This window comes from Enoplosus armatus, chromosome 22, assembly GCF_043641665.1.
Source record: "Enoplosus armatus isolate fEnoArm2 chromosome 22, fEnoArm2.hap1, whole genome shotgun sequence".
Taxonomy (NCBI): domain Eukaryota; kingdom Metazoa; phylum Chordata; class Actinopteri; order Centrarchiformes; family Enoplosidae; genus Enoplosus; species Enoplosus armatus.
The window spans coordinates 5,955,763-5,968,877 of record NC_092201.1 but is presented as its reverse complement, the minus strand read 5'-3'; the positions used below and the strand labels follow the sequence as shown (position 1 = coordinate 5,968,877).

General features: G+C 41.7%; 1 protein-coding gene across 1 annotated transcript in view; it reads right to left on the bottom strand.

Annotated features, from left to right (window-relative positions):
• anks1b (ankyrin repeat and sterile alpha motif domain containing 1B) overlaps nucleotides 1-13,115 on the bottom strand; it is a 195,557-nt gene that overhangs the window by 52,716 nt on the left and 129,726 nt on the right. The window contains exons 14-15 of the mRNA XM_070928639.1: nucleotides 2,074-2,729; nucleotides 1,238-1,360 (exon numbers count right to left, since the gene is read on the bottom strand). Of these exons, the coding sequence (XP_070784740.1) occupies nucleotides 1,238-1,360; nucleotides 2,074-2,729 (779 nt within the window). The remainder of the gene's footprint in view (nucleotides 1-1,237; nucleotides 1,361-2,073; nucleotides 2,730-13,115) is intronic.

The following is a 13,115-nucleotide window of genomic DNA, read 5'->3' as shown; positions in this document are numbered from 1 at the left end:
CCAACATTTGGCTACAGGCTGTTAATTACCATCCAAATAACCACAAACAATCCAACACTTCAGCAATTTTCAAGGTAAAGCCGGATTAAAGCAAAAATTTGTAACATACAGAAACTACCTTAATTACGCCTGTAGCACTAATGAGAATGGGTATCTTCAGATCATCGACTGCTGTGGGACGTCCCTCGTGACTCGCCTCTTGCTAATAACTCAACTCTTTCCTGAGCATGTGCTGCAAATAGAGCAACTTTGTTATTTTTTTCCTCTGAAATCCCCATATATCACTACGCAATCTCCCTGAAGCCATCTTATCTCGTCCTCCCGTAGCATGCAATTAAACAGGAAAGGTCACCTTAATTGCTAAGAATTATGGGAAATTCCATATGGTAATTCATCACCATCAGCAAGTTGTGAGCTGTGTTGAGGAACTAATGAACATGTACATGCAAATGTGGACAGGCATGCACAAATGTACTTTCACTCACATGCATCAGTATTATTTTAAAAATAGAAAGACTAATTAAGTCGTCCTCATAATTATAAAATAAAGTGGTATGAGATTCTTCACTTTCAGGGTGGAAACACGCATAAGCATCAGTTTGTAAAAGTGTGTCTTTTCTGTGGTGTGAATGATGAGCAGTGAGCGGAAGCTAATGTGTCTGTGACCCAAAGTGTTTATAAAGGGTCGAGATCCAACAGTGGTGTCCAGTCAATGGATCATATCCGTGTCAGAGACCCTTTAATACGGAAGAAGCCCCAGGCACAAACACACTGAGACCAAAACACACAGCACCCCCGACCTCCGCTCTGCACTCTCTGTAACAGAAACTGCTTTCTCTCTTATATCTGGTCTTCCCTGCAGCTCCAGTGCTGCTTACAGAAGAAAATCAACGTGGGAGCATGTTAAATTAGCACTGGGGCTCCTTATGCACCGTCGTAGCCGAGTGGTTTTCAAAAGGGAGGAAAAACTGAAGCAGCTCACTGCTGTGGGTGCAGAGGTTTCGACTGTCCCCTGCGGAGATGCTTCACTTGGAAAAGAACGCTGGCTTTTATACATTTTACTGCGGAAATACATGTAGTGTGACAACGACAGGGACTGATTAACCTGTGGTGAAGAGACGACACATATTTCTATTTTTCTGTAAAATCAACCACTTTCCTCCTTCTTCAATATCTTCACACTTGATCCTGAACATCTGGTAATACGCTGCACATGTCTGGAGAAACCTCTTCTTACCTCTTCCCACTCAGCAGTGAAGGAGGGCGTTCTCTCCAGTCTTCCCCCTGGGCTAGCACCCTCTCCTTGGCTGGGACTTCCAGGCCCCTGGCCACGAGATCCAGACCCCCAGCCGTGCTCCTCCTGGACAAAACAAGAACAGCAATTTGCTTTCAAGCATAATCAAACTACAGACAATGAGATGAAAAGGTTGCCAAATATTTTAACCTTAAAAATATGGACAACTGAGCACTAAAAACTGTTTAGGGAATAACCAAGTCTTTCAGTGCTCATCAAAGTTTCATCTATAATGACGCATTTTTCATCAAACAGACTATGTATTTAGCTTATAATTTATTTACTATTAATTAAAGGAGAAGTCTCATAAAATGTGCTGCACAGCGGGGAGCACTGTGGCCCAGATTAGTAGGTTATCTAATTGGTTGGACTGGTTTCTGTGCTGTTTCTGAAGTCACTCTGCATGATACAGCAAGATGCAAACTACCTCCACAGCTGCATAATTTATACAACTGAATATGTACAATAAATGCATTTGCTTTCATAGCTAACAGATCTCGGTGCTGACCTAAACTTCCATAAAAAAGAGAAACTCTTTATAACTTTTAATAAAAGAGACTTTTATGGTTATCCTTGGCCGCTTACATAGATGTCTCAGAAGAGCTAGACAGTATTAAAGAAAACAGTCTTAACTCGCCTTTATAATGCAACATAAATGCTGGGCTCCATTTTATAAATCATGCTCTCGTTAACGTTTTGACACATAGGATGAGTCATTTTAAATTGTGTAACAAAAGACGATGGAAAATCGAAGTTGAGACACGTCAGCAATTACTTACCTGTATGGGAGACACAGCTACCAGGTTGGAATCAGACTTGGACAGAGACTTGGACAGCTGCAGGTCCAACACACTGCGGGGCATGGACCTCATCCTCCCCAGGGTGCAAGCCCTCTCTTCGTAGCCAGCACCTGATGAACTGCCCTTGGGCACACCTCCTGTCTGGATCCCCTGAAGATCTGGAACTCCGTTTTGACCAGAGTAGGAGGAGGGTGGGCGGCCCAGCGTAGACCAGCCACGAGACGGATCCACCTGCTCGCAGTTCCTGGGTCGAGCCTGGTCCTGGTTGACCCTAGTGTGGAAGATAGTCCGGTACACCACCTGTGGCTTCTGGGGGTTGTTGGCGGTTGTCTGAGGTGACGACTCGCTCCCTGTCCTGGAGTAGACCTGAGTGGGTCCTCCGCCGATCACGATGCTGAACTCCGGGGTCTGCAGCAGGCTGCTCTGGACGTCTGTGGAGGCATATTTGCGGGGTTTGGGGCTGTAAAGATGGTAAGGCGTATCAGGGGTTTCACAAGCCGGGGAAGATCCATGAAGGAGGCCTGCAAACTCCTCTGGGATGTGGCTCTTCCTGCGATCCTCCAACAGAGCGTTTGATGTGGAGGAAGAGCAGAGAGGAGGAGGAGGAGGCAGGTCTCGCTGGTACGGCCCTTCGTCTGCAGGGAGGACAAAAACACTGACTGATTAGGATCAAATCATACAGATTGGCACAAAATGGTCCTGTCACAACGACAATACACACTATTGAATTTTCTCTACAAGAAAAACAAGACAGAGATCAGAAAGTTAAGAACGAGATTAAACATCTTCTGCTTCCCGGCTGAAAAGCAAGGAAAAACCAAAAGAACTCCTGACTTGGATTTTACGCTCCCTCACTGTCCGGGTGCAAAAGTGTGTGTGTGTCTGAACTTGTGCATGTACGCATGAACTCATGGGGTCAGATGTTCTTACACCATTGACTGGGTCTCACTCTCTGTCTGTGTGCAGCGGGGTGAAAGAAACGCAGCTGAAAGCTTCTTTTGATTCTCCATATATCAGTGTTTATGTGTGTGTGTGTGTGTGTGTGTCTGCTTGACTACTCGCCTGTCGGTTTGTTAATGCTTATGTTCACATCTGCAAACAAGGTACACCTGAGGGCACAACAATTGTCTTGCGTGTTAAAAAGATGAAGTCCTCATGATACAAGATGCAAAATTAGAGGCGCATTATTTATTCTTACTCTAACACGATTATTTATGACGCTTCGCCAGAGCAGTGACACTCTCAAACTCATAATGATAAATCTGCAACTCAATACAAGACAGCAGCAAAGGAGTAACATTATGTTCCAGTGAGATTTAGGTTGTAGCTTAGCTCCACGGGGAACGGCCTTGCTCTTATTTATTTATAGTAATGCCAAATTTGTGGAGTTAGAATGATTAGTAGAGGTGTAAACTAATCATGACAGTCAGAAAGCATCATACAGAGTGAATCACAGACAAGTAGGGACGAAAGACTGAAGAACAAATGGATGTAAACAGCAACTCTGCAATTCCACTCAGCTCGACAAGCTTTTCAGCCCCCTTCAGCTTGTTGTTTTGGTTTTATGGCCCACAGCTTTACTGTTCTGGTTCAGTCTCACAGCTCTCATCGAGTTAATTTCATTTATATAGGCCAATATCACAAATCACACATTTTCCTCAAGGGGCAATAGCACTGACAATCTGCACAGCATACAACACCCTCTGTCTTTCAGATATGGAAAAACTCCCCCAAACAAAAGCCTTTAACAGGGGAAAGAAAATGGAAGAAATCTCAGGAAGAGCAACAGAGGAGGGAGACTTCTTCCAGGACATACAGACATTCAGTAGATGTCATGTGTACAGAAACGATCTGTATGATCAGGATGAGAAAAATATAGATAGATGCAGCTTTTATATCAGCAAAAAAAGCTCTGATAAACTCTCTGTACACCACCTGCCCAGCACCAAATTACAGACCGAAAAAATCAAAGTTAGCGACAAGCTAGAGAACATAGTGGAACATTTAGCAGCTGAAGAGCCAGATATTTCTGTGAGTTGGTGGAGCCCAAAGACAGAGCTTAAAGGGAGTTGAATATCGGACTTGAACAAGTGCGCAAACTTCAAATTAATGCTAATGTTGCTCCATGTGTGCTAACACATTCACCATAGCGATGTCAGTGCTCTTGTTGCACTGCGCCCAAGTGGCCTAAAGAAAAAAAAGTGTGTGCAGGTTTGTCTACAAATTATATTATTAAATTTGCTTTCAAATGCAGGTTGTACAGTTTTATAGTTTAGGATGATTTCTTTCTACTTTTCCAGGCGACCATTGGTTTCCATTCATTTCCTCTGTATGTTATCAATTAACAGTCGTTTTGTCAAAGTTGCATTATCATTGCATGATGATGCAGTTTACTGGAAGATTGATTTGAAAAGACTGCACTACATTACCTCATATAACGTAACTTAAAAAGTGAATGCAGACTTGATGCTCACTGTGACGAACTACACAACTTCAAGAGCTCATGGATTTCCATGCTATACGGGAAGGAATGGAAACAAATTAATAGCCAGATAAGTATGAATTTAAAGTGTACTGCAGCTGCGCAATGTGGATGTAATTGGACAGAACATGTATAACCGCTGGTATGGTCTTTAATGTCATGTATGGTAATATATCAGCAGGTAAAATCCTGCAAGAGGCTTCTGAGGATCTGATTTTGTTTTCCAGTCACCCGCTGATTAAACTATAATAAGACATAATATTCTGTCTTGTCGCCTTACATTCTCTAAATAGCTGAAAAGAAAACTGTGTGTGTTGTGCACAGATCTCTCTCTCTCTGTTTCCTGTCACTGTGTGTTAACATTGTGTACCAGGCCATGTAAACAATCTCACCACTGATAAGTATCTCACACACACACACTCTCTCTCTCAACAGTCTCACAATCACGTAGTCACTTGAATGAATAGAAACAGTGCCTGTCCACACTCACATAAATGCAAACTCTACAGTCTTGTAATCAAAACTGTCACTTGAATAATTGCATGTACCCCCACTGTCCCCCACACACATACTGAATTTACAATCTTGTCATTTGACCGCAGAGTCTTGCTGCCTGTCACTTCCTCACCCCACAAACACACACACACACACACAGTCTCTGTTGTTAGCCAGTGTTAGCCGGCACTTCCAGCCACATTTCCGTATGAAACAATTATAAAACATGAGCAGAGACTTTCATGAGAAAATATAAGTCTGTGAATGTCCCTTCGCTGCTTTTTCTGAGAAAACCCCACAAGAGTGACTAACTGGAATCATTCACGGCGATTAAAACGGGAGATGCTTGAGCTCCTCTCGTTGTGTGAGGAATAAAAGTGAGAGAAAGTGGAACACCATTAACATCAGTCGGAGAGAGCTGTGTTGCATTTTACTGCACCTTCACACTGCTGTTTTTAAACTAAACACCCATTAACAGTCTTCAGGTAATGAGGGTTGAATACATGACTCATCCTTCAGGCGTTACATGGACTGAAAATGTCATTATTTCCTACACAAGCTGAAAGCTCTTTAGTCATTATGACTAATCCTCAACATTTTACAGGCTGAACGGGACTAAGTGGCCAAAAGATCGGCATAAACACACAGAGTGTTGACCTTTGTCATCAGTGCTTAAATTCTCTTTTTTTGCCTGCATTGTCTTCCATGTGATTGGTGCACTTTGACCATAATCAATAGCACTGACCCTTGACAATATTGTCAGTGAATCAATTTTTGTGAGTTATATTTTAACTGGTAGGAAAGAAAATCCTACAGTCCTAAATGATGTTAGTTACGATTAAAAATATACTCCCCAAAAATCTTTTTGGGTTAGATTAATCACCCAAGAAGCATTTAACACAAACAATTCCTACATTTTGACGGCACCATGAAGGCATCGATAAGTTACAAGACTTTTAATATCACACACTTCTGTTCTTTCTGTATGTGCTCCTCTCAGTCTTGCCTTGCATTTCTTTTGCAGTCCTTTATCACTCGCTCTATGCTTTCCCTCTTTTTAAAGATGAGAACCGTTGGCAACAGGTGAGCCTGTTGGTCGCTATGGCAACAGAGAGCCCCAGCGGCAGCATCTCTCCAAGTTTTTCGGCGGCTAAGTGTCTTCGGCCTTCGGGGGAGCGAGGGAAAAGTGTCCCGCTGATAAACAGCAATCAAATCAGCAGGTGTGTGTGTGTGTGTTTTTTATCTAGACAGAAAAAAAAAAAGAAGCATGACTGACATGAAGCTGATGTATCTGCGAGTGTAAACATAAAGGTTTGAGGAAGGAAAGTCACATGCAAGATTATTTAAAAAGTTTTCTGGAAAACATGGAAGTACACCTAACATTAGTTAACTGACTTGTCAGCCAAATTATAGGATGGAAAACACTGCAGAAGAGTAATTTGGCTCAACTCAAGCAGGAAAGTCTTTTCTTCTTCTCCTGCAAACAATCAATAGTCTCCCTTTGTGTGTTGGTTTTACTTATCCAATTCTGAGCCTACAGATCGCTCTGCAGGTTCACCTCACTGACTGTCCTCTGTGTGTACGTGAGTGTATGTGTGTGTGTGTGTGTACGTGAGTGTGAGTGTGTGTGTGTGTGTGTGTGTGTGTGTCTTACCTGGGCATCCAAAACAATATCAGCTCAAACTAAGGAACAATTATACTGTTTGGACTGTACACATTTATAGTAACTCACTTCCCTGCCTCGGCTGAAATGCGGCAAATGTCTAAGAGTCAGATGGCGAAACAGCAGCTGCATCACTCTGCATACCTGCATTTATATTGCGGAACTAGTATGCAAACACACAAACACACACACACACATACAGGCAAACACAAACAAGTTGTGGCATGCACTAGCTCAGCCCAGACACCGACTGGTGTTGTGTTAAGCTGTGTTCTTCTCAAGACAAACAACTGCAGCAATGTATGTGTTTGTTTGTGCAACAAATGAAGACAAGTGTGTCTCAACATTACTCACAGCTGTAAAACAAGCACTGCAATGTCAATATCTATCTTATCGTCATTATCACTAAATGCCCCCCCAATAAAGGCAAAGACTGATTAATCACTGTATATTATTGACTGACTGATGCAATGATGTCATCACTTCCTCAAGTTGATAAACTGTGAGAGGCAAAACCTTCAGCTCCCTCCACCCACCCATCAGTGGAAGACGGGCAGGGAAGAGAGTGGGTGGGAGAGAAATAGATCTGAAATGGAGCTTTTATTCAATGCACCTAAACACTATCTATTCTACTATACTGTCACCTATTTATAGACGAAAAACTTAAATGCACTGATTGCAGATAATGAAAATCTGAGAATAAATTAGTTGAAAAAAATATATTTTAACATCAAAAACAAATCAAAATAAGTATTAAATCTGTGAAAGCAAATTTTCCTGTTTCTTAGTGCAATTCAATTGGCAGTGGGATTCCAAAGTCAGCTTACGTTTCTCTTATAAATATCTACCAGTTGGGAAAAAGAGTAAACAAGGAAAATGTGAGATGTCCTCCCAAAAAGAACCACAGTCGTTTCAGTAACTGCCCCAAAACAGTTTAGTTTGAACTGTTTTGAATGTGTCTCTGCGAGGGAGAGGACACAATGAGGCTGAAAAGATTTAAGCTTTCAAAAGGAGACGCGCTTCCATGAGACGCAACAACTGGACACCGCAGGGAGAAACACTCTGACCAAAGCTATGACGGCACATCTCACTAAACTGCAGGACTGATTCAACGAGTACTTTCCCGAGATACGCAGGGATGATGAGTGGACACGCACGTCACTTTGGAGTCGACTTGGAAAGCTCTCTCAGTTTTGGTGTTTTGTGAGGAGTATCTCTCCCTTGCCTCTCATGCAATCGAACTATCCTACCATCCTACCACAGCGGATCCTTGTGAAAGTGGCTTCTCAGCTCTGGTCCAGCTGAAGACAAAGCATAGGAACACAGTATAAAACTGAACGCGACCTTAGAGTTGACCTGAGAGACTCTTATAAACAGGAAAAAGCATCCCCAGCTTTCCCATTAACTTGCCCGCAGCATTTAAGCATTTTTTTTCTTTAAAAGAAACTAACTGAAAAGGAATATTGACCTTCAGACTTTGTTAATGGGAACCTTATTTATCAAGCCACCCTGTTTTTTTTTCCTCACTGCAGCACAGCAAGTATTTTATTGCCTTTTTCTTCGTATTATTTGGCCTATAAACATGCTGTGCCTTTGCTGTGTTTTAAGCCAAAATATGCAATTTTTTGGTTGCAGCGCTATTTATTTTTTAAGCAATTGCACTTTCTTCTTGCAATATGTTTTATTTCATTGTGTTTCAAGCCCACATGTCGTTTACTATAACATTTTGTAAGATAAACTTGAATATGTGGTAACTTAGCTTATGTGTGGACCTTGAACTAAGGACTAAGGAGAAATCTGGATCCTGAGGAGGGACCAGTTGGGGACCACTGTGTTATGGAACTGGGACAAAGCTCATGTAACCCTTTGTTGCATATCTAATGTGCAGTCCAAAGAAAGAGGACGAAATTGTTTTGTGTTGTGTCCTTCCTCCGTACTATTGTGTACTATACAAGAAATCAATGTACTTTACCGCTTAGTCCGGGCGATGATGTCAAACCTTTTTCACAGCAGACATTTGAACTTGTTACAGCAGGAAAAACACAACTGTAACTAATAACATTAACAATGGCTGTGTTCCATTCAGAGACCCCATGCCTGCATGCACAATATCAAAGGCCTGGAACATGTACACCTAAATGGAATGCAGCCATAATTAACATTATTAGTAACACTTGTGCTTGTTCTGCTACACCATGTCAGAATGTCATGATAAAGGTCTTGATGTGCACAAACAAACATCAATCCGACTGGGGAAAACATCAGCAGTGGCATTCCACAGACTTAAGACGTTTTTATTATGTTTGTTTTCCGAGATCTTCCTCCAGCTTTCTCCCCACCATCTGCAATTTGTTTTAATGTTTTGCAGCTGTGAGCAGCTCCTCTATTTCTTCTGTGCATTGCATTTCGAGACAATAATAAACAAAATATACTTAACAAAATAATGACAAAATATACTTAAAACGTGCAAATTAGTTTGTTATATTGCACTGAGATACAGCTTTGGTCTTTAACCAGCTCATATTGGCTTGTAAAGTAAAAGCTCTTCCAAAGCAATTTTCTCCATTTCTCCTGCAAGCAATCACTTTACAGAAGCAAGATTTAATTTCAGAGTGGCGAATAAGGCATCTCGATTTTAAATGAAGCCCTTCATACAGTATCTAAATCCAGAAACACATGAAACACAGTTCTGAGATGATGCTGAGATGCATCTGCAAAGACAAACATATATATCCTTTATAAGAGAAGGCTGAATCCATTTTCCTTTCACACATGATGCTTAATTGTTTGTTAATAAATGTTTGCTGCACCAGCGGTCAGGATGCACAGAAGGAAAACGGAGGAAGAGAAGGGGGTAAAGGGAGGGAGGAAGAACAGGATAATGGGGAAAGGGACCTGGGGAGGAGGTTGAAAAGGAGTGAGCAACAGAGGGAGGGAGAAGCAAGCAGAGATAGAGAGGGTAAAGAGGGCTATCTGCCTGAATGGAGTTAAAGTGGAAGGGTAAATGAGTTATGGAGAGGTAAACTGTTAGCAAAACAGCAAAACCGTATAGGCTTGATGAATGGCAGTGAGGCAAAGGGAAAGTGAGGGGGCGGGCGAGGAGCATATAACCGTGAATGACAGGCAGAAAGAGAGAGACAGAGAAGCGAATGAGAGCTCGGGAAAGAGGCTAGAGAAATAAGGGAGTGACAGAATGAAGGATTGAATGACAGAAGGGGGCAGGAGGGAGAGAAATGAAAGAGTAGAGATACAGAGCTGGGGGTTATATGTCAAAATGGGAGGGAAAAGAAACTGAGATGGGTGTAAGGCTTTATCTGTCATAGGAAAGCCATTCAATCCACACAGAAGCATAGCAGCACTAGAAGTTGGGTTTCTACTAAAAGAAATTGGAGAATTGCATCAAGAATCTGGTAAAACCTCATTCATTATTGATTTTCACACTGAGTGACATAAATATTATAGCCATAAACGCTATTAAATGACAATAAATGCAACAAACTCCTGCAAAAAAAGATGTTACAAGATGCGTCACTGCATCTTTATCCCAAGCAGACCTGGAGTTAAAGCACTGATGGACCAGGCCTGAGATGATCCCCCCCCGACACACAGCAGCCTCGGCGGTGGGAAGCCTCAATGTCAGCATGTTGACAACCAGCTCATGGAGGGGTCTCCTAATTCCTGCTCCCTTCACTCTCCCCTGCCCCACCCCTTTAGGGATTTGCTGATAAATGGAAGCGCTGGTTAACGTTGCCATTAAAAGTTTTTATGCACCTGGAGCATCTGGAACAAAGAAATCAGGGCTTAAAACATTTGCCACTGTGTTTTATTACGTCAAACATGGGAATAAATCTAATAATAAATCTATTAATAAATCTATTTCATTTAGTTTCACTCTTAAAAATCCTATTCATGTGTGTCTTTTTATATTGCCTTGCGTTTCTTTTATATCTTTTCTCACGGCATTCTGTCTTATATATAGCATTTTGAATTGCCTTGTTGTTGAAAAGTGCTATACAAATAATCTTGCCTTGCCTTTATCGTTTCCCTCATTTTTGTGGTAAATGACTAAAACGAACTGTGGATCTGTGAATGCAGACAGACGCACAAACACTATAAATACTACATACTCCATATCTCATACACTAAGATGTTTTTGTCTGTGTGTTTGTGTGTGGTAGCGGGAGGGGCTGGGAGATGATCCAAAAATCTGATAGCGCAGTGTTCATTCGTCTCTTGTGGCGCCGCACTAACTGTTATTAAAAACTACAGAGTAATATCTGAGCTGTCAGTCATCCCAGAGATTTAAGACTGAGCCCTACAAGCGCCACAGGCCTGGATAAATCATTATCAGCTCCCTGAGCCTCAGGTGCTAAGCTAGTGCTTGGTTAGTGCTAGGCTACGCTAAGAGACCCACATCAGAATTGGTAGTGTAGGAATCTGGTGGGCCGCTGCTCGGATTGATGATGACGTAGGAAATTATTTAAAATCTGGATCATTGATTTCAGAAAGCGTTACGACAACAGGAGATCCAATGAATTACATGTGAGAGCCTCAGAAGTGCTGCCTGCAAGTGCTTTTAGAAATGTCACCCAAAGCTGTAATGAGTTTTAATATTCGACAGCATCAGAATTGTAATAAGTGCATTTTGTAAGTGGAATTTTCAAGTTGAACCTATTTGGCGTTCAAATATTAGTTTTACAAATAAATACAAATAAAAACATAATTAATGGAAGAAGAGGAGTTGTAGTTGAGCCAGTAGTAGTGGACTCAAGGTCCACTTACTAGCTTTTCCTGGGACATATGGACATATCTCTCTGTCTTTGCTCAGTTGCCTTGGAGATAGCTGAGTTACATGATATGTTATGTGTATAAAATATGCATTAAAAGTATTCCGTAATTATGCACATAGAATATTATTATATATACATGTGGAACTGCACACCGGCTATATAATCCATCAGAAATATCGACTGCAACTATTCACATCAAAGGTTTCGTCATTTGCAAATAGCGCTGATTATTCTGAAAAAAGTGCAATACATCTACTAAATATTTAAAACTAATAAGAGACTTTCAGAGGCAGATACATGGAAGTAGTAACAACTGCTGGATGTAATTTATTTGTAATTACAGTAGGTTTTGTTTTGAATAAATAATTAATCATTTACTGTTAAAGAACACAAGTACTTGATCTAAAAAGTGACCACAGAGAGAAATAGATGTAATCCCTGAATCTGCATCTCCTTTAGTAAAAATATATAAATAATAAAAATATTCTCCATCTTATCATATTTCAAGATGAAATTGATTGGAACAGTTTTCCCTATCTTCATCTTTTCTTTTTCAATTTGTGACTGACTGAGCATGCTGAAACTTGCCTGTGGTCTGTGACACCAGAGCTAGTGTTACACTAACAGGTGCAAACAGGTAGCCCCCCCCCCCCCCCCCCCCCCGTGGGCGGCAGAGAGGGAGAGAGATAGGACTCCCTGCTGAGACCATTACTCCACGTCTGATGGCCTGTATGTATCTAAACCGAGCCTTAAGGCGACGAGGGGCCAGTCTGCAGATATTGAATTCGCACTTTCATTCCTGATTCCAGTATGCAGAGTGTATTGCCACGGCAACTGGCTCGTCTCCCACGGTAACCCATTTTCAAGTCTCCTGAAGTCGAGAGTGATGTCTCTCACTAGCGTCATTGAAATTCCATTTGTGTGTGTGTGTGTGTGTGTGTGTGTGTGTGTGTGTGTGTGTGTGTGTGAGACAGAGAGGGACAGCGTGAGTTAAATGTGATATGAGGTCGCCACAGATTAACTGTGCATATGTGGTTGAGTGTGTGGGATGCATGTATGTATGTATGTGTTTGTAGCAGTAGTAGCATCTCAGCCCTGAATCAGCTCAAAGCAAAGTGGCATGGGTGCAAAAATATGGAGCATGGAGTATGTAGTATGTATGGAGCATGTGTAGTCCGGCTTTGTTTATTTATTGACAACATATTATATATTTATAATATAATCACCTCCACCAACATCCCCCTCATCGATGTTGTTAGAGCAAGAGGAGGAGGACACGTTTTTTTTTTAATCTGAAATCCAAATATTCACCTCCTATTATGATATAGCTCTGCTAGCTATTCTGTCCAATCAGGCCCTATAGTCTCCTCCTCACTGCTGCTGAATGTGACAAACAGCAGGGTGAGTTTCTCTCTGCATCTGACTGAATTCTGTTAATTTGTGTTTTGTTATTTTGAACGGAGTCTGGGCGTCTGTGTGAGCCTCTTTTGTGTTCAGAGCTTCCAAACATGACTCACCATCACCTACAGACATGCCAGCGGCTCTGAGAGGCTGTACTTAGGCACAGCGGTGCTCTGAGCTAAATGCTAAC